At 38.0% G+C, this 23,323-nt stretch overlaps 1 protein-coding gene across 3 annotated transcripts in view; it reads right to left on the minus strand.

Annotated features, from left to right (window-relative positions):
- GPD2 (glycerol-3-phosphate dehydrogenase 2) overlaps window positions 1-23,323 on the minus strand; it is a 134,674-nt gene that overhangs the window by 85,494 nt on the left and 25,857 nt on the right. For 2 of the 3 annotated variants that reach the window (XM_045560143.1, XM_045560142.1), the window contains exon 2: window positions 15,118-15,227. The exons of the other annotated variant lie outside the window; for it this stretch is intronic. In XM_045560143.1, coding sequence (XP_045416099.1) covers window positions 15,118-15,219 — 102 coding nt within the window. In that variant the 5' untranslated portion in view covers window positions 15,220-15,227. The remainder of the gene's footprint in view (window positions 1-15,117; window positions 15,228-23,323) is intronic. 3 annotated transcript variants of the gene reach the window in all.

Raw genomic sequence — 23,323 nt, forward strand, 5'->3', positions numbered from 1 at the left:
GCTTATTCATAATTGCCCTAAACTGGAAAAAACTCAAATGTCCTTTACCTATTGAATGATTAAATAAACTGTGATACATCTATGCAATGGAATAATAATCAGCAATAAAAAATAACAAACTACTGATATACCCGACAACATGAATGAACAACTGCATTATGGTAAATCAAGTGTTGGCAAATTATGGTCTTCAGCCCAAATCTGGCTGCCACCTGGTTTTGTAAACAAATTTTATTGGAACACAGCCACACCCAATAATTCATGTATTGTCCATGACTGTAACAGCAGAGTTGAATAGTTGCAACAGAGACTGTATGGTCTGTAAGCCTAAAACGTTTACTCTCTGGCTCTTTACAGAAAATTCCCTAACCCCCGTGCTAAGACAAAGAAGCCAGAAAAAGTCTACATATTACATGACTCCAGGGATTGTTTATACCATGTTCCGTAAAAGCAAAACTATAGAATCAGGAAATAGATCAGTGATTGCCAGGATCTGGGGATATAGGAAAAAGAACTGACCACAAAGGGCATGAGGAAACGTGTGCAGATGATAGGAATGTTCTATAGCTTGAGTGTGGTGGTGATTACATAACTGCATGTACTTGTCAAAACTCATAGCACTATATGTATATTACAAAGGGTGGATTTTACTACATTTCAATTTATACTAGAATTATACCTCAATAAATTTGACTTTAAAAAATAAGCAAATATGTATAAAGCACTTATGTGCCAGACACTTATAAGGGTTTTGCTTTTTTGTACTCATTTAATCCTCACAATAACCATATGGATTAGTGTTGAGCCTAAGAATACTGAGTTATAGAAATGCCCTTGTATTTTTGGAGACAAGATTTGATTTCAGAAGTCAAATAAGGCTTTGCCTTAAAGAAAAAATAAATGTGTTAGGTCAAAAGCTGCCTTGCCTCAGGAGGGCGTCTCATTGGTCAGTAACAGCTGCATTTCAAAGAGACAGCTGTAAACTGAGCCTATGGTTCTCACCTGTTTTGAAAGACAAGACAGGCTTCACCTAGGGCCATAGGTTGCCAGAGCTGACCAACAAAGATCGCTGGAGATGAGAGCTGATCAAATAGATATGCTAATGCCCAAGCCGGGCCCAGACGGAACCATGCAGTTAAAGTAATTAACACAAGGCACAGTTTATGTTGACTTCTGAGATCGTCTCTGTCTCCAAGAACACAATCACTGGAGCCAAGATGTCTCTGTTTTTCGCTAAAGTAGTAGCCTTATCATAAAACTTAGAAGTTTGCCCTAAGAAGATTTTGTAACTCATTGTTCCCCTAGATAGAGTCAGTTAAAGATCTGTAGTAGCCTTTTAGAAGACTTTGACCCTAAACCAAACTGCCTGTTAGTACCTATATCTACCCTATAAAATACCTGTGCGGAGTTTCAGTCTTTGATATATTTTCGCAGGAGAAATATATCCGTCCAGACTCCTCCTTTGTCTATTTTCATAAACCTTTACTTTATAAACCACATCTTTGGCTCTGTGTATTATTATTATTATTCTTTTGTGTCTGTTTCCTACTATTTTTTCATCCTTTGAGAGGACCCCTGCCTGCGAGACCGGACAGGAAAGAAAAAACCTCTTTGCAGGGAGCGTAGCTAACTCCCCGCAGATTAGGTATTATTATGGGCTCCAATTTACAAAAGAAGTAACTGAGACATAGAGAAGTTAAGTAATTGGCCCATAATTATACAGCTAGTTCATGGTTGACCTGGAAATTGAACCTACATAGCCTGGCAACAGAGACTAAGTTTTACACTACCAGACCATACTGACTCTACATATTTGAGAAAAAATAAAGTAACAGACTAAATAGTTATAATAGAATGAGATATAACCAGTTACCAAATGTAGAAAGTTGTTTTTTGTTTTAAATGGGCAGTTTTTTGTTTAAGAGTGTTGGGGGCTTGGTGTGGATTTCTTGTGGAGGTTTTACTGAACAGTTTCTCCAAAAAAAATTTTTAAATATGTAGTACTATTGAGGGTAATTTATTTAATTTCTGACACTACTTTTAAAATAACATTTTATTTTTGTTTATTATTTTCAGAAAAGCTGGGAAGTGTTGCAACTGAGAAGCTAAGCACCACATTTATTTTGGAGGCAGTAAACACAGCCTAAGGTCCTACTTATAATTACAACAGGAGAAAGACTCATTTTGGCTTCATATGGTTTTGAGTTACAAAAACACATGTACACTCTACCTCTCCTAGAATATGTTGATTAAGGGGAATAAAGAAGAGAAACGCAGCAGGAATAAAACAGTAGTGGTAAGTGATAGCGTGCTTTAAGAAAAGAGGCTTTGGGGCTCCAGATCTTTCTAGATCTGTTTTTTCCTCATCCTCGTTTTTTTTCTAAGGCAGTTTGATTAAACAGGAATCTGGTAAATAGGCCACCCTGAAGGGTTGAGCCAGAGACCCCGGGAGGAGCCTTGGGATGACTACATGCCCTAAATCACCTCAGAGACCAAAACCCTCAAGTGTCCTGAGGAGATCCTTGACTCACCACTGTTATGTCTGGCAGAGGGTAAACAGGTGGCAAGGGAAGGGCTAAGGGCAGAGAGCAGGAACCAAATTGTACTAGGAGCCAAATTATGACTAGGCACTGTTTCCTGGTGGGAACATGCATAGTAAAAAGTTCCTGGTAACCTTTAATAAACTTAGAGCTTATTACCATCTAATTAGCATAACATGGATGGAGCTTCGTGGAGAATTCTAGAAAAAATAAGTACACAGGAAGGGAACTATTACATAACTATCCTGGTATGTAACCTGTCATGTGATCTGTTATATAACACCAATCTGTCAATCACCCCCAAAAGCGGGAAACAGCAACCAGTCTTGCCAGAGGAGAGCCGGGACAAACCAGTGGGCTTATAAAAGGCGGCATGGGCTCAGCTTCCAGTGTCTTTCTCCACTCCTGGAGACCGACCCAGTCCACTCTCCCTGGAATGTATTTTCCCTTTGTGTAAGCTTCCTTTCATTCTTGCTTTTATGTAATAAATCATATTAAGTTGCTCCATGTTTGTGATCACTCCGTCATCAGCTCGACTCAGTACCAGTTCTCATTCTTGACACCAGGAACCAGGGTACCAGGGAACATCCACACAGACGAACTTAACACCATCACTTACAATCAGGATATATAGGAGGCCCTCAAGGATTCTAGAGGACAAAATGAAAAGGACAAAGTTCTAGGGGACAAAATGAAAAGATAAAGAGACATTAAATATTGTTTACAAGTGAATTTAACATAGAGAAGAGGCTCCAAGAGCCACAGGAGGTTATCCAGACCTGAGAATGCTTCCTGGAACTTACAGCTAAATCGAGTGAAGAAAAACTAATAGGCATTAGCTGGGTGACAAAAACCAGGAAAGGAAGTGGGAATAGTGTGTGCTAAAACCAAAAGTCATACTAGCATGTTTTCTCTGTTCAGCACACTATTTTCTTAAAAAGTGAATTACACATCCAATATTTCAAAATTGCAGTATTTCACATAAAAATCAGGATTTCTATCTGAGATATATGTCCTAAAAATGAGTAGCAGCTCGGCCTTTAGACAGGACTTCCGTGCTCTTGTGAGCCCAGGGTTCCCACTCACTGGCTTCACACTTGTGCCTCACCAGTCTGTCCCCTGTAGGCTTATGAGTTGGCCAACCCTGGCCTACAGGCAGGAACAAGTCAGGCACCACCAGATTCAGGATCAGTTCCCTAATTCAGCCATTAATACTGAGAAAAAAGGAGAGCCCAAGACACAAAGTAAACTGCTTTTGCCTAGCATGATTCCAATTACAGCTCCTAAACTTCTAATCTTGGTGGAATTGGGAGAATATCTAATACTTAATATTACTTGATTTTGATTTTTTTATTATATTTAATTATTATGGGGGGAAGTAAGGGTTTTTTTTAAACTTGTAAACCAATTTTCATTTTCATTTTAGAAAGAAAATTCCTCCAGCATTCTGATAGCAAACACACAGCTTTTGTCAAGAGACTTGCATGAGCACCTACATAGAATTAAAAGCCAAGTCTATAATCTTTGAGAGTTTACATCCCAGAAAACATTCACCCTGAACAAGATTCAGAATGAGATCAGTTTTACTATGTCTGTGCATCATTAGACTTGCAAATTAAAAAAAAAAAAATCCTAGACATTTGCAACTTAGGGTGAGACCAAAAACAAGATCTAATAATTAGTGTCTATTTCTGAAAGAAGTGCATATTTAAAGACCACAGGCAATTAACAACTAGGTTGTCCTGTAATCATGTACAGTAATAATTGGAGTATAAAGGAGGGTTTCATGCAAATCACCTCAGACTACAACTATCACTCTCTCTCTCCCATATTATGTGATTCAATCAATGGAATCCTTAAATTTAAGGGAAATTGCTTCCTGGTTTTTGTCACTAAAAAAGATTAACCATATTTATATATTCCTGAAAGGCAAATGCAACAAGCGTCTCTTCATAGTGAATCATAATATGTTTTAATGACCTTCATTCACCTCCTGAATCACTTTGTGACTCTAACCGCTGATGTTTTTTCTTGTACAACGCTTAACATGACAGTACGCAACAATTCTCAGTGTAAACATACTCGGTGAGATTCATGATTACTCTATAGATAGAGTTGCTAATGGGTGGACTGTCATCTCTACTGGGGTCCAGACAAGAGAAAACAAGAGGAGTCCATCCTTCTGGGGTGGCTGAAAATAAAGGTCTGATTCACCTTGAGGGAGCCTTTAAGTGGCTATGATTCCTTTGAGAATTCACATAGAAGCTCTTTTAATAGCAATCAGAATATATCCAAACAACCAAATTATTGAACTTTTTTATAGCTAAAAAAAGGGGGGGAACCCCTTGTCTCTGTCTGACTACGCATACGTCAAATAAACTAAAATCATAATTGACTACGTGCTCTGAGGTTTGGGGGATATGTTTTAATGGTTTTCAAACAAATATCTTTAAAACATAGAATATGTGTTTGAGGGTATCTAAACTTAATATTGTTTTTCAATTCTAATAGCTTGTTGTGAATTAAAGAACCTGGAGAATAAGCCTGGGGTTGGAAGGAAGTAGAGACAGAACTATTACTTGTCTAGAGGCTGTTAATGCACACGCTCTAATAGGCTAGCTCCTTAGGTCTCACTCACAATCACCATAGAAAGGAGAAATCCTCTGACCAGTGAGCCAACCTAGTTTAGTTATCTCTTGGGCAAGTCATTAAGAGAATCAGAATTGGATCCCCGGGTTAACCCTAAATTGGGCATCCTCAGCTCTGCTAGGTCATTTTTGCCTATATTATGGGTTACTTGAGCCCCTAGATCTGCCAGCCTGTCTGGCACCAGCAATGCAGAACTAGTGATGGTAGTTGGTGACATCAGAAGTCCTAGCCTGTAGCCAGCCGCATTGGCCAGTTAAGCTGATACCCAGGGTTCTATGAAACAACACTTTTCCTTAAAAATCTCCCTAAAGCATATGTCTGGAAGTGGATCCAGAACTGAAAGAGGGGTCACTCTTCCCCCATCCCTCTCAGGTGAATAAAATGCTGACCACTGAGCCAAATGACCAATTCCAAGCTTTATAATCCAGAGGGCATTAAGCTACACGTTAACCTTATGCTCAAAATAGTTTTTATACTCTCGATTTCTCTGTCAATTATGTCATCAAATATAAATACAACTTTTCTAGTTGGTACTCAGTATCATAAAATTAGTTCTAAGAAATTCTTTTGTTGAAAAATCACAAATTGCAAAATAAATAAGCTAAATTGGGATCGCCTAACTTCTATTTAAAACATCTATTTCCTTCTTAATGTACAATACTACCTAGAAGTACAAACATAATTTAACTACTCAGCTGGGAGATGGGGACAGGGGAGAGGAAAGCTAAAGGTCTCTCCTCCAAGCATTTATAGAAAGTTTCCTCAGTCCCACAATATCCCTAAAAAGTTTCTTAAAGAGGCCTTAAAATGAATAAATAGTTGAAAATGAAATGCAAAGTCAAATCAAAATGAATGTCAATGTTGCTCAGTTAGCAACAGCCTAGCAGCTCACCAGCTGTCAACGCTAATCATAGCTCAGTCGTTGACTCACTAAGTGACCTATAGAAGTACAGTTAACCTCACTGATTTTGTATGCCAGCAACAAAACAGCATCACAAACTCCTCGAAGGCCTGATGTGAGTTATAACTCAAAGATATTGCCGTGGCCCCACTTTGGGGGCTAAGTGTTAAATAAAAACCAAAATTATAAGGAAGATGATAGGATGCTCTTCAGAGAACATTTCCAGCTCTGTCTGCATAATTTTAGTACTTTGATGAAACATGCCTCTGAAGAAACAGTTAACCATATAGAGTAGTTAAGAATAGTTTCAACTGGCCTTATCTAAAATACAGAGTATTCAGAATCTTCATCAAGCTTTAGATATCAGACACATTCCCAACAAATTTAGTTATGTTTCTAGGAGAAAAACAGTTCTTCCAGGAATCTATGCACAGGATTCTAAATAAGAGAAGCAAATGAATGAAACAGTCTTTGGCATAGCCCTAACAATAAAACTCTCATCAAAAGAAATACAGCTCATTTGTTAACTAGATAAGAAACTAAATTCAGGACACATATGTAATAGCTGGATGCTTAACAAAACTTTTTCTCTTCTTCCAGAGAACACTGCTGGATTACAATTCCCACCCTCCCATACAGCTGGGTGGAAATGACCGGTGGGGCAGCAAAGCCCTACAGTACAGCAGATCCACTAGAATAAAGAGACCTCTATAGGTCCCCCCTTGCAAGAAATAGGACCCCCACCTGTGCACACTGAACTGTGATGTGAGCAAGAAATACCCTTCATTGTGATAAGGCACTGAGCTTTGGGGGTTGTTTATTATACCAATTAGCTTACTCCAATTAATATACAAGTATGAGATGTGTTTAGCATTACAACCCAAGATTTACAGCTCGCTGACATTGTATACAGTGCATAAGTAATTCTGAATCTTCTCCTCATGAGTGAGGTCCCATCAATTACAGAAAAACAAATCCACACAGATAAAGCTGCAAAAGGACAGACCATCGAACGCAAGCCCCAGAAAGCCATGGTGCAGAGACATTTCTACTCTCATGTTTGACATGATGCTGACGTTGATGGCTCTGTAAGCAGGCAGGTAGAACCAAGAAGCCCATTACTCAACAACTAGTTCTTTATCCACCTTCATATACGCAACCACTAGTTTTTCCTCCCACCTTCAAAAATGGCCATTTTTGTAGATTTTAATGTTGAGGCAGGAACTACAACATTAGATACTACATGAAGAATGTATTCACAATGTATTTACAATAGCCAAGATGTGGAAACAATCTAAATGTCCATAAAGGATGAATGGATAAAGAAATACACACAATAGAATATTATTCAGCCGTATAAAAGAAGAAAATCCTGACATTTGTGACAACATGGATAGACCTGGAGGACATTATGCTACATGAAATAAGTCAGACACAGAGACAAACACTGTATGATCTCACTTATACATGGGAGCTAAAACAGTCAAACTCATAGAGGCAGAGAGTGGAATAGTGGTTACGAGGGGCAGGGGTAGGGTAGGCAGGGGAAGAATGAGATGTTGGTCAAGGGGCACAAAGTTTCAGTTATGCTCAAGGAAAGAACTTTTTAGAAATCAATAATAATGAAGACTGTTTAGGAACATTTATTTTTATAGCACTTTTAAGATTTTTTTTTAAGAGAAAGACTGCTTATAAACCTACAAAAAATGCCTCTGGAGATGAAATATCCAGAACAAGTAAGTCTGGTAACATAAATTGACTCACAAAGTTAAAAGCAATCTAGTAAAAACAAAGCAAATGTGTCATGTGGTAATTTCAGCTATATCAATGCTCAAGAAGATTTATACTGATTTCAAACCCACAGATGCTCCTTAGTTTAAGAACCAAGAGAATATTTCTCACTGAGGTTAAATTCTCAAAGATGTTAAGGGTGTTCAAAAAATAAACAAGTTGTTATATCCAATCAAAGATACTGCTGAAAAGTGACACGTCAGTGAAATATTTTTTGTTGTTGGAGACAGAGTCTCACTCTGTTGCCTAGGCTAGAGGCCATGGCGTCAGCCTAGCTCACAGCAACCTCAAACTCCTGGGCTCAAGTGATCCTCCTGTCTCAGTCTCCCGAGTGGCTGGAACTACACGCAAGCACCACTACGCCCGGCTATCTTTTTCTATTTTTAGTAAAGACAGGGTCTCATGCTTGCTCAGACTGGTGTGAAACTCCTAACTTCAAGCGATCCTCCCACCTCAGCCTCCCAGAGTGCCAGGATTACAGGAATGAGCTGCCACACCTGGCCGCTAGTGGAATTTTTGTAATTTGTTTCTTAACTGATATCATATCCTAGATGCTGTGTTTATAATTTCGATTTCTCTCCAATCAATACTCATTTGAACTTCAAGTTTCTCTACCCTTTACCAGTTTCTCTGTCTAGTCATCAATACAAGCAAAAGTATGCCAACCAAAAGCTCAGCTATTTAAAAGAAATCTGGTGTTACGTCTCTCTTATTATGCATACTAAGGCTAGGTTTATTTCAAATATTCATATCCTGTATCAGGGGAAGGGGAAAGAAGTATAACAGATACTAAAGACCTGCTATGTGTCAGGTACTATAATTACTGACTTGTATAAACTGACACTATATACAGCATATACTTCATGGTGAAAAAAAGCCTATGAGTAAAGTGACATTGTCCTTACTTTATAAAGAAATTGGAAATCTGAAGGCTTTCACAATCCATGCACAAAAACAGGTTCACCAAAACCCAGTCACACTCCTGTAACAGACACATTCAGGAAGCGAAGTGTTGTTTCATTTGGGGGTCTGTTAAAATAAATCATGAAGTAGATCTTATTTGGACTAGATGTGATCATTCTATGTTTTGTTTCTTCTCCAATCTTATCTTTTGCTACTGACTTAACTTTGGAGTCACTACCAATCAAAAAGCACTGTTTTATTAGAACTCTTAAAAATAATATATTGTAGAGGAGAGACTGAAATTATAAGTTAAAACAATTTTCTCAAACTCTGTGTGGATTTTAATTATCCATGCTTCCCTCTGCCTCTCATTAGGTTAAATATTTTTTCTTTTGGGTTTTGATAATACTAACAATAAAGGTAGTATAGGTTTAAGTGTATTTCAACTCACCTAATACATCACTTCTATCATTTCTTTCATATTTCCTTAATATGATAAAATGAACTGTAGTCTTTTGTAAGTTTAGTGAATTGCTGTCTCTTGCAAAGTGCGGGACTATCTTGCAAAGCATGAAGATCCTGTCATCAGCAACTATTACATCACATGCTCTACCATCACTGGCTTTGGGAAAGAAGAAATAAGTTTAATTACATTCCATTTCAAGCTAAAATGATACATGAAAATTCAGACTTACCCTCCAAAAAAGTTAGAGCTTTTTTCCCAATATTACCTGTTTTTCAAAAATGTTTCACCATAGAATTCCAACGCATAGCATTGTACTGTATATTAATTTATCAAAAAAACTACATTTATGTAACTTTTTAGGAACATATCAGCCATATAAATCAAGTCTGCCATAATTCACATAAGCCTAAACAGAAAAAGAAAAGAAACAGTGGGATATTCGAGGAATTTATTACAACAGTTAAAGAGTTTTTAAGTCAATAATTGGGTTTGCCCACCTAGCTCACACTCAGATCAGAAAATGAGAAGAGAAAACAGAAGAATGCCTGAATACCTGTTTTGGAGCCATTCTACAACCTCAGATAAAGCATACACCATTTGCTACTAATCTCAGTCTTAACAAGGTATCCCTGAATGCAAGGGTCTCCAGTGACAAGAGCAACTTTCTTGGTAACTACAATCACACTTTATATTCATGTTACCTGGGAAATTCATAATAACACTTTGAAAGTTTCCTATGTTCCAGCAACTCTTCCAGACTTCACTACTCTTTAACAATCCTTTGAAGGAAGTCCCACTGTTATCCCCATTTTACAGATGGCAGAAAATGAGGCCCAGAGAATTTAAGAAAATTGCCCATAATCACTTAAGATATAGAGCTAACTATTCCCAATAGCCAAGATATGGAATCAATTTAAATGTCTAGGCTGGGCGTGGTGGCTCACGCCTGTAATCTTAGCACTCCGGGAGGCCGAGGCAGCCTGAGGATCTCTTGACCTCAGCAGTTCAAGACCAGCCTGAGCAAAAGCGAGACCTCATCTCTACTAAAAATAAAAAAAATTAGCCGGGTTTGGTGGCACATGCCTGTAGTCCCCATTACTTGGGAGGCTGAGGCAGGAGGATTGCTTGAGCCCAGGAGTTTGAGGTTGCTGTGAGCTAGGCTGACACCACAGCACTCTAGGCAGCGCAACTCTGTCTCAAAAATAATAATAATAATAAATAAATAAATAAATAAATGTCTATCAACAGATGAGTGGCTAAAGAAAATATGTTTTGTATACATAACAGAATACTAGTCAGCTATTAAAAAGAATGAAATACTGTCATTCTCAGCAACATGGATGAGCCTGAAGGACATTACGTTAAGTGAAATAAGTCAGAGACAGAAAGATAAATATGCATGTTCTCACTCATGTGGGAGCCAAAAAAAAAAAAATTAAGCTGGTAGAAGTAGAGAGTAGGATTGTGGGTATTAAAGGCTGGGAAAGGTGGGGGAGACGATAGGGGGAGGTTGGTTAACGGACACAAAGTTACAGCTAGATGGGAGGAATAAGTTCTAGCGTTTATGACAGGAAACTAAAAATAAAAGGGAAAATAAATAAGTAAATAAGGATAAAGAAACGTAAAAAATTAAAGCAAGAAAGAAGGAGAGCTAGGTACTGAATGCAGGCAGTCTGCAAAGACTGTTCCAAAGATCACGCTCTTGGCCTTTCTGTGATGCTGCTTTTGAATTAGAACATCAATCAATTCCCTGATTCTAATAAGATCACTCCTCCCACTAAAAAGAGACCTTGGTTTCCATGCACTGAAGCCCACTCCCTGCCTATTTATGGTATGGGGAGAATAAAGAGAACAGTCTTTCACATCCGGGCTTTGAGAAAGCTCTCAGTGGTTCTCAGGCTGCACGTCAGAGGCGGCTCTCTTCAGGGTGGGTAATGGAAGGAACAGACGCAGCAGGTGTTACTCGAGAGAGCCCACCTCAGACCTAAATAGATTTTTGCTGTATCAACCACACCACTGGGGTTAAAAAGAAGCCCACACCATCACATCAGTTTTTCCAGTTAGGACCTAGAAGGTATGAAATAAATGTTGAGTTTTAAAAAAAAGGTTTCAAACAATGCCCTTGGCCTATAATGAAAAGACCAGGGCTGCCCTGGGTTAGATCCTTGTACTCCTGCCCTGTTCTTGCTGCATTCTCCCTGGCCGCCCCCATTCCTCCCATCTCCCCGAGGAACCCTCACACAGCCCTGACTCTTAAGGCGCTCTACTTCTGTTCCTCACGAAGGTTTACCTGTTCTGAAAGTACCCCAGGACCCGGCTCCTAACTGAAATTTCCCTCTCCATCTACTCCATTCTCTTACCAGCTTGGAATTAGAAAAATGAAGCTTCCCCCAAAAGTGATACTTCCTTTCACTGGGTAAGATGTCCTCCAAGGCCCTTCCAATTAAAAGCTTATTATTAAACCAACCTATACTATGTGAATCACAATCAACTGCTCTGCCCCTGGAGGGATTTAAAAGAGTGTGAAATGCTTAGGTCCCAGTACTCGGCCTCCTGTCCCTCAGCATGCAGCTGGTCTGGGAGGAGGAAAAAATCAAGATGCCTTGTGGAAACTTAGTCACCAACATATGGGTGAGAAAATAAAGGGAGGTGGAAAATGAAAGGAAGAGGAAGCCTCTCTGAGACCACTCTAAAAACCCCTATGTGCATAACTAAAGAAGGCCTGGAAGACAGATGCCACATGTGGCCACAAACCTCCTTCCCCGTGGGTGGACACAAAAGAAATCAGCCAACGTTCGTCTCCTTCCGCAATGGAATTGAAGATTCAGACGACCCCATTCCAAAAGATTAATAATAATGATGATGATAATAGCTCTCTCCTTAGGCTATGATAACCTCCATGTCTTCTAAATCTGGACCTCTAGGTTTCACTTGGCTTAAGGGTAGGCACTATACATCACTGATAAACACAAGATAAATGTTAACAACACGCTTGTATGAAGAAAAGCCATACTATGAAGTAAAGCAAGACAAAAGAATCACTGCTTCCACTTCTGACCCCTCCCCTGCCCCCAGAGACGCCAGTCTCCACCAAGGTCTCTATCCCCTCACCTGCAGTGGCTTGGATTCAAGCAACTGGGTTGAAGGTAAATAAATCCACTTTTTTTTTTATTACATTGTGTTTTCTGTTTAATTTAAAAAAAAAAAAAAGAAAAGTAGATATAATCATTTTCCTTGCAAACACAAGCTAATTTACCTGTACGATTGACCTAAAAGGTTTCTGTGAGCTGACCTGGCACCCGAACACTCCTATAGTACTATCTCATCACCGAACATATTTTAACAATTTACCAACTTTTAGAATCAACCCATTTGTGTTGAGAATACAGCTCCTGCCTGTATTTTAGGAAGGACGTTTTGTACTGGGAGTACCAAACGATCATGAGCCAGGGGACAGGAAGAGAGAGAATGTGGCAATGCAGCAAAATGTGCCAGAAGTTAAGGCCAACACACAGCTTTCTAGGACGTCAGTATCTTGGGGTTTCAACACCAACTTATTCTTAACAGAAGACAGTTTATCAGTTGGAATCATCTTAGAAAAGTGGAAAAAATATAAAAACACAGTAGGTAAATATACCTGCAATAAGCCAATACTTTAAGCATCACTCTGCAGAAAAATGGAGCATACCTAGTCACATTTAAGGCCTCAGCTTGCACAAACAAAAATGTAGCCAATTAATGTGTCTCAAGGGGCAGACCTTTTCTGACTATAGAAGTCAGGAACATTCTCCCCCTAGAATGGCTCTGATTGGCAGAAATTTCTGAGAGAGGACAGCTGAGTTAAGGAAGGCCTGTGGTCACTTTATGTCAATGGCTCAAATAAATTGTTTCCTCCCTCTCATTCTTGCTTTTACTTATTTATTTATTGTTGCCAATCTCTATGGCTACAATCTCACCTGCTACTCCCAAAATATATGCTCATGGCAGTGTCTTAAAGGCATAAGAATCACCATAAAAAATGTACACAGTTGGATTTCTTATGCAACTCATTGACTGAATACGCCTGCAGGAATTTTTTTCAACAGAACTTGTCAGGTTAAAATTATAAATGACTTTAAGCTGCTGATATCCATTTCATTTGGCTATGAGGGTGGTCAGGATATCTAAGTTAGGAAGGATAAAGTGACAAAATGTTCCAGGAATCAACAGGCCCTTAATTTTACTGACGAAAATCCACCCTTAACTTATTTCTTAATCTTCTGTTTATTCTATTCTGTAAGGTCAATTATTAGAGAGAAATCAAACACACACAAAAAATGAAACAATATTATCTAGGCACAAAGTTAAGCTATAAACTCTGAAGTAGAACATGCTTACTGTGTGGTTAAAAGATATAAACCACGTATAAATTTAGCAACAACTCATCATATTAGATATCGTGACCTTTGGCATTGGCATTTTCCAGTATCATTTCAGACAGCACTGGTAAAGATGGCAGAAGTAATCTAATCCCTTAACGCCCATGTCCCAAAGAGAAGTGCACTTCTGAAATAGCCTCAGCAGAAGCAACATCTTTTCACTCTTACTTTTAAGAAACCAAGGCAAACTTTTAAAAGAAATAGTGCACTATGCACAATCAATGGGTAAGGAAGAGATTCAACACTAAGTCAATCAGTCAATAATATCATTGTTTGTATTGAAACATCACTATGTACCCCATAAATATGTACAATTATTCTGTGTTAATTAAAAAAATAATAATATCTGCCTTAGGAAACCTTGAGGGTAATGTGCTTACAGTTCAGAATGCAAAAGAAAGACTAACACAATCTATTCTATAAGATCCATCTTTAGGAGGAAGCACATAAAAACGATCTTGTTTTTTAAAACTATAAGCCAGCACATAGATGCCTCCTAATACGTGTTTTGAAGTGGTACCTTTCAGGATATGGGATTCCAAGCAATGTGCCTAGCTCTACCATCCTGTAGCACAAAGAAACAGAAACAAATACAAGATAATCCACAGCTTAAAGGCACCCACAAAAATGTAGAAATTGAGTAGCTCATGGATCACCCAGTTACACAGAGCTTATCAAATTCCTTCACCTTCATCTTTGCAAAAAGAACACACTACCAAGCAGGTATCACAAAATGCCCTAATGACATAGGAGAGGGGCAACGAGAGACTGATACTAACTACTGAGATGGTTGCCAGCATTTCAAGCCTGAAAAGAACAAAACCATTCAGCAAAATGATTTCCTGGCATCAATTTGAACTATGGGAAGGCATAGCTGTAGTGCAAAGGGAAAAAATAAAGTGAAAATAAACTGAACGTTTTAAATTATCTGGAAACTCCATAGAAATCTCATTTTCATGGTTTTCTTCCATTAAAATTTTTACCTTATACAAGGTAATATTACATAAGTAACCAAACCTTTAAGAAATAAAACTAGGATTCAGTTAGGCCTTTTCTTTTCCATTTCCTTTCTCAGCAGCCTGCCTTCTAATAAGACAAACTTTTGGCCAGAACATAGAAGGTATCCAGACATTTTGATGAATTAGACAAGGGAAGTCTAAATGAACAAACCCTGGCACTCATAAATGAAGTAGTCTTCTAAAAACCAAAGAGCCAAAACAGAGGCTAAACAATGCCTCCTGAAAAAGAAATTCACTTTTTTAAAAAAATGAGATACACACAGTTCTCAAGGATCATTAAGGAACCATTCTAAATTAGCATCTTTCAAATCAAACTGAGAAACTTTAAAAGTAATTTCTCAACAAAATCATTAGTGTACACACACCCCATCTAGAGTTTTTTAGCGGATTTAAGTTGCATATTATAATCAATACATGTACTTTTACTCACTTGCTTCCTTCTGTAATGAGCAAATTGAGAGAGTCCTAAAACAGTTGCAAGAGCACCTCCTCCAACAAGAATAGTTCCTTTCACTGCCTTCTGAAATGCCATCTCTTAGCCTACAAAGAAAAAAAAAGTGAAACAAAAAGAAGTCAATTGGGATTTTTACTGCATAACAATCCTAATAATAAAAAGGCACTGTGTAGATTATGAAACCATGTTAAACAAGAAAAGAAAACATAAAATAAAGAAGTTACTAACACACCAACTTATACAGAGCAACTCAAAAGCAATACCCAAAGAAACCTAGACAAGGGAATTGATTATGTAAAAAGTTACTTTCAGATCTGACAGGAATTAAAGAAAGGAAAGCAAATTAAGAGACAACTGAGGACATTTAAACAGTATAAAGTCAAGAGAGCCCTGAAAAGAAATGTCATTGGGTATTTGACAAAACTGCATGCTGTACTTGCAAATTTGTTCAAGAGCTAATCCCCTCCACAAGGAGAACTGGGGGAAGTCTTGGGTCACTCAACATAACAATAAACCTCAGGCCGGCTTCAGGTTCTTTGGCAAGTGTTTAATTCAAATTGTGGTACAGCTCCCTTAAAGCCGAGTTTTTTTTCCTTCCTAATGAAGTTCTCACTAGAGCCAAAAGCCAACACACTTACATTTCTACACTAAGAGAGTCTACACTTTACAGATAAAAAGTCAAAGTATACCATGCCTTGATGCTTTCACAAACTGACAAACTTAAATTGCTGTAATTCCTTTCATTAGGGAACTTAAAAATATATATATTTTTTCTTCTAGCCTGAGTTGCATGACACCACAATTTCAATAGAAAACCCTCCAGATCAAGCACTCTTTTGTGTTCACTGTATGTTTCTAAATAAAGTTCCGCACTGTCTTAGCTCTTGACTTTCTTGCTTCGCACTTGTTTTCCACTACTGGACTGATGGAATTTTTTAAAGTGTTTTTTTTTTTTTTTTTTGAGGATTTGAAATTATTCTTTTACTTTTTCAGAAACCAAAAGTATTGCATAAAAAATGAAAATTCCACCCAAAATCCTCGTGCCCACATTTATTCTGTTAAAGATAAAAACATAACACTGTGCAACACCCTAAGAAAAATTCTTAAAGTTAAGAAATGTGACCCACCTCAGAATTTCCATTCACAAAAGCAGCTGGCACACCCACACCTAACAGGGAAGCCACTACTCTATTTTCCTGTATGGGTGGAGCTCTGCCCTGTCTCAACAACACAATGTACAGATATCTACTGATATCTCACAAGTCAAGAATGTATTTATATGAAGGCAATTTAACTTAGGATACTAAAAAACATAGTATCTCAACATAAATTATGATACAGTCAAATGTTTGGGTCCATAATGGATAGACAGTATCTATTATCACATTATCTTAAATTAAAGAATTTCAGTATAGTTGGTAACTATGATTCTATAGAAAATTCATTTTGGAATACTATAAATTATATACTAAAATAAAAGTTGGCATTTCTTAAAATTTTATTTTTGGCTCTGATCTCATTCTTTCTGACAAATTCCTAAACTCTAAGATTCATCTTTGTTATTAAGATTCTTAATAGGAAAATATTTCACATGCAAAGGGAGTCTGTTGCTGGGGGCCTCTTCTTTACATCTTGCTACATCAACCTTCCCCTCCTTCCCACAAGATAGTTGGTATGTGCTGGCTAAGGACCATTCACAGTCAACCCTGACCAAAACCTTTTAACCTAGGTTGCTCTGATAGTAAAAATTTCAATTTAGTGTGTACTCATTTGTCATAGCTCACCATCACCATTCAAGGTACTGCTATGAATGTGCACATGGGTGCCTGTCACATAACAATGAAAACCCCAGCAGCTGAGAGAAAGCATGTTCTCAAGGCTAACCGGGACCTGACAACCGGGGACAGAGAATAGAGTTCCAGTTCTATTTACCTAAATAGTACACGTGCCTGACCCATATAGACAGCAGCCTGGTGGTACCTTAGGATGTGAATGGTGTACTGATAGACTCACTTTAGCTTAGTATCAGTGCTTCTGTCTTATTGACAATGTCATTGCTGACTTGACAAAGGATACTACATATTAACATGGCCAACTGAGGGATGTTATATATAACACAGTCAATGAAAATGTCTCAGTGTCAGGTGTTCATTCAGCCAGTTAAGTATGCACCTAGCTTTTCCAAGTGTGTGGGTCCCCACGTTCCCTGCCCACCTTATTGTCTTGTTTCAATTTGATTTGTCTGAGACCAAAAATTGCAAAGGGGGATATTTTCACACATTTTCTCAATGAGCCACTAATACTAATGAAAAACTACACTCATGTATTATTTTGCAGAGTTAGCAATAATATTGACTATAATCAATAAAGAATTTCCTTTTTTGATAATTTCATAAAATAACCTCTGCTTAAGGGCTCGTTATTTCTACTGTGATCAAATCCTTCTGTAAGATCATCTAGCTCATTATAACAAATAAATCACTCTTATGGGTAATTCAAAAAAAAAAGGCACAGAATCAGTCAGTTTCACCGGGCTCTCCTAAGATTACTGTTATTATTGTTGTTATTATTATTATGAATGTTATACTGACAAGAGTATTTGTCAGTATATACTGACAACAGGTATTGTGCTTTCAATTTTTTACACACATCATTTCATTTCACACTCTCACAACATCTAATTTCATAAAGGAGGCCCTTGCGGTTCAGAGGAAATAGGAGATTTGCCCAAAGTCACTTTCTGCTGAGAAAACCATGACTGCATTTATGCTCTTGACCACTGGGTGGTTCTCCCTTGCCTTTGGTCTCAACTTCTCCCCCAAACCTACACCATACGTTGCTGTCACTCCAAAAGAAAACCCTATTCTCAAATAATCACCCAAAGTGTCAGGTCCCTTGGCACTTGGGTTTCTCTCCAAGGCAATGATGAAGCTTCTGGCAAAGTATCTACTAGTAATGTTCAGTCAGGTAATGTAAGAATTTTATTTTAATGTTGAAAGAGACATAAAACCATATAAATATAAACTACATGCTGTGGACACCATGTACTTATTTACATACCCTTGTAAGGACAAAAGTTTTCACAGTGATTACAAAGAAGAAAAGATTATTTCTTTGCTTTACTGGGAAATTAGCAATGAAGGGAACCAACGATATGGACAAATCTTTACCTTTTGCAACTAAAAGTTTGAGAAAACCAAAGGGAGAAAAATTATCCAAAAAAATAATAATAATTAGCTTCGTTATCACAGCCTAATGTTCAGGTTTTATAGCCTATTAATTAAATCACATATATAATGACTCAGGATTGGCTCCTTCATTGGTACAGACCGGTGATAGCCCTCTAATTCTTACAAGGAGAACACCAGCTCAGCTGGCAAAACCTAAACAAAATGGTTCTTAACTAAATATATCTGTGAGTTTATCAACTGCCCATAAGAAATTTACAGTCTACTTGTAGGATTAAATACCAAAGTCTGTCTTGTAACTCTGTCGTATAACTAGTTGTGCCATACTGAGTGTTATAGATACTCTGGAAGAAAAGAAAGCAAGGTGATGTATCATTATAGGCGAGCAAGAGATTGATTCTGACTAAAAGAATTAAAGAAGGCTTCAGAGAAGAGAGAATACTTGAAAAGGATCTTGAAGAAAAAAAGGATTTGGAGAGGAGTGAGTAGGGGAAGTTCTGGACGGAGAAAGATTTGAAAGAGAAAGAAACATCACCATAACATTCTAGAGGCATACAGGTAGTTATCTGATTTGGCAAAGAGATAATGTTCAGCTGGAAATGAAGTTTAAAAAAAAAAAAAAGTCCAGGGCAAGAGAGAAGAAGATTCTGTATATGTGAAGTAAGACATTTCTATGTTATTTTGTTGACAATGGGGAGTGGAGGCTATAGATCAAAGAAGCAAGATATTTTGTCCTATGTTGTGCAAAGAGGGTTCAAGTAGATTTTTGTATTGAAGTTTATGATGAAGATAGAGACCCACTGGAGGGCAATGACATAGTCTTTATGCAAGAGGATAAGAGCCTGGTTTAAGGCCACACTGGAAAGTGCAAATGCAGAGACTGATGCTTTGCCAAAATTTCTAAGGATAGCACTCAATTAGAGATCATGACTGGCCAACCAATTACAGGAGGAAGTGGGAAGAGACTGAACATAAGAGGTTTTAGCCTGGGTAGCTGGGGCTTGGCCCCAACATCACGATATTAAGATCTAGAAAGAGAAACAGGTTTATGGAAGAAGAGGAGCTCAATGTGGAACTAAGAAAATTTGAGATCTTGAAAGAACAACACCTATTTGGAGAAAACAGCAAACAGATTTATATAAGGGTCTAAAACTCACAAGAGTAATCAGAGCTAAAGGTATGGCTTGGGAAACGTCTGCCCAGAAATGACAGGTGTAACTTCTACACAATAAAATGTACTTACTCCTAGCAAACAAAAACTGGATTTGCCACTTCTCAAAGTTTGCTGACCCACGTTTCTAGCTGACTGCTGCAACTTATCTGGCTCAACTGAATTCTTTGCTGTCCTTTTAGGACTCCTATCATAGACAAAGTGACTCCAACAATGAGAACCAGCCTTCAGATCCTATTTCATAAAGTCCCTGAGTGCTGACCACTCTGCCTCCTCCCATGCAGAGGCAAGGCTACTCTCCCAGCCAACTCATACATACACTGATGACTCAAAATATATGAGGCACTGGTTTCCCATGCACAGTTATAAGTACGAGGTGGGGTGGCTGGGCTCCTTACACTTCGGATGACTCAAAAGTCACGTCACACTGTCACACCACACACTTTACACTTGTAAGAGCAAGTAATAACACCTATTTAAAAAGGCAAAAGGTCCCCCCAGCAACTACCCACAAGCAAATTTATTGCAGAACAAGAGCACACTTCCTGGCCCCTGAAATCTCTAAATATAGAGTATGCAAGCTCCTCTCCTCATCTTCTTGTCTTATCTTTTCTCTCCTTACTTATCAAGATGTAAATTTAGCACAACTAAGAATCCATGCAAATAGATTTATGAAGAAGGCCTGGGTCCTTTAATGTTTACAAAAACTCTCCTATCCTTCTAGTTTCTTGTACAGAAATGGCAATTACCTTTCCCATCCCCATGCTCTCCATTAATTTAATAAAAAATGGGAACTTCTCAAGATTTTGGTTCTTATGCCAGCACAGAAGTATATTTCTCCCCATCCCTTACAAGCATGACAAGTTGGGGACAGGGGGCAGGAATAGCTCAAAGATCATTTTCAGAAGAGTAATTTCAACTACCAACCTTTCAGTCTTTCAGACGTGTTCTCTAGCAAGATATGAAGGCATTCCATGCTCTTTGAAACATCTACACTGAGAAACCAAGTATACAAGGCATTTCAAACACAAAATGAGATCTAGAGGTAGCCTGTGCTACATCACTAAGCCCTTTACCTAAGCCTATGCGGGCCCAAAGGTAGCAAAACACTCCTTACACTTCAGGTGCCCAGCCATCTCCTCCTGATAGCTGTGCATAAAAACCACTCTGTTTAAGTCGTGTCACACTGTCACGCCCATGGAAGGCACAACTTAGAGGGCCAGGCCTGACAATCCACTTACGTACAAATCCGGTGTCTTTGATCAAAGAAATATGCATGATCTTATAAAAGGGTGCAGGACCTCATCAGAGAAAGTCCTGCCAAATAAGTCTATAATCATGGACCTTGACAGCAAGTCCAAGCAAAATGGAAGAAGAGGGAGTGAATTCAAAAACATCTTCCTACCTGGTAGCCCTGTTTTAATTACAAAAGTCAAGATTTCTGGGTGGTTTGAACTAGACACGTTTTAGCAAACCAAACCTTTTACTATTCCAATTAATGTGATAATAAATGCTTTGTACAACTCCCTTTAAGGAAGTATCTCATGGTTCCGACACAGCAAACATCTGCCGATCAAGTAAGTGCTTACACCGACAAGTAACAATCAAAGCACACCATGTACTACTCTTTCCCCAAGGTTTACTTTACAGTAGGGATAACGATTAGCACTCTGCCTGCAAACACATCCCCCCCAGCCAAGCAGAGGCACTTACACACACATGCATCTTAAACAGCAGCTTGTGATTCCTACAGAAACACACAGAGAGCCCTCCAGCGTGCTTTTTGAAAGCTGTCAGACATAAATGAACAAAATAGTCAACATCAGAGGCACATCAGCCTGTTCTCTGGCAACAGAGAAGGCCTAGTCCATATACTGAAAATGAATTGTCCTTTTTGTTTTTTCATTGGTTGCTTTGAATATTTTTAAAAAGGATTCAGGCCTAGGTAAGAAATGGACCCAAAGGTTATTCACAAAAGATGACCCCAGTGGAAAAAGTGAATGTGTCAAGTCCTGAGAAAACAGCAGACACTTTTATTCCTCAGTCACATTCTTCTCTAGCCCTTCCTCTATTATATCAAAACAAAAAATATAAACACAACAATATAACGACAACCTACAGTTGTAAAGAATATATACATTGAACAGGATATCAAATGACAAACAAAATGCCTTTTCTGAAAAGTATTCTCCTGTTAACACAGGATAAATGAAGGAAGCAAGTAAAAGTCAGCAGAAATGTTAGAAATATAATGAATCCTCAGATTTGGGATGTACAAAATTCTGGACTGTGGTTGAGGAGGAAGCTAAAGCACTATACTCATAGGCTGCTGGTACAGCAGCCAAACCCTGGCTTTGTCCCCGACTTGCACACCCTGTCAAAAAGCCAGGCTGCCTCTGGGAAGGGCATGTTCCATTTCTAATCCATTTATTTCCCTAGAAAATCCCTGCCAGAAGGGCCCAACCCAAAAGATCGAAAACAATCTTAACAAAGGGAGAGTATTTTAATAAAGACAAAAGAGAACAAAAATCAGGAAACAAAGAGAAAGTGAAAGAAAACAAACACTATATGTATATTGATTCACATAGCTTCAAGCCAGAAAGTACTTTGGAGAAGCTTCCTACTGGTCTCCCTGGGGCATCTTTAGGTCAGTCATATCACTTTAGGAGCAAACCCACAGCTATGGATGACTGAGGAAGAGGTTAGCCCAGGACCATTTCTCAGCCTCAAGGAGGGGAGGAGCCTGGAAGTTTGACAGGAGTTGCAAGAGAAGGGTTGAGCTGCTTTCTGAGGCAGAGTTCAAAAAAGTAAGTAAAAGGTACAAAAAAAAAAAAAAGGAACAAAAGAGGTAATTATTTAAAGTGAACCAGTTAAGTTTCTGTTTATGAAAAATTTCTCTCAAACATTATTATGTGAACTTTTTTAATGTGCAATTTTTGGTTTTTTTAGATTTAATATACAATATCACAACCACTAGCCAAGCATTTATTTCACAAAGTCCCCTAAAATGAAAATATATGGAAAGGGATGGGTACTTTAGAGAAACATAAGGATACATGCTTGGACTCTACTAAGGAATTATTAAGACTCAATTTTTTATAAAATATATGCTGTTTCCAAGGCAATTGCCATATTATGAATTTTATATTTTCTACCATTTCTAAAATGCACACTGGAACTATAGAGCCAAATTTGAGCCTTTTTCCTTATTTTCGTGAAGTTCACTATAGAATTACAAATCAATGGAGCCTATCTTAGCTAATAATACATTTATATTCATTAAATGCAAATAATCACAGCTTAATTCATAATGGAATGGTTTCTATTGTACTTGCTTTCCATAGAATTGCTATAAAAATCATAAAGAACTACAGTTCATGCAAATGAATTTGTATAAATTCATTTTAAAATCAAAATTAATATATATCCTCTGTCATCCTAGATATATATATTCACAGATTTTTGTTTAAAGCCATACAACCTTATCTCTAATCTTCCATTTAAATATATTTCTGCCTTCTTTGTTTACCATCTACGTAAGTTAGGGTAACTCTGAGAGGCCTAAAATAAAATGCCCCTTGCAAGTGAAAACTTGGAGCATTCCTTCCCCAAAATGTCTACTCCTTATAAAAACACAAGTCAGGTTAAGGAACTGAGTGAAACATGCCTAGCATGAAATTAAACAAACTTGCATTTATAGATTATCATAAAGAAATGCCTCACTTAGCATTAAAAAGACACAACAGAACCCAAAAAGAAACTTTAATTCTGCCTTAAGGAAGAACGAACCTTAGCAAAGCATCACACATACAAAAAAACGTCC

Source organism: Lemur catta, chromosome 8 (genome assembly GCF_020740605.2).
Source record: "Lemur catta isolate mLemCat1 chromosome 8, mLemCat1.pri, whole genome shotgun sequence".
In the NCBI taxonomy this organism is placed as follows: Eukaryota; Metazoa; Chordata; class Mammalia; order Primates; family Lemuridae; genus Lemur; species Lemur catta.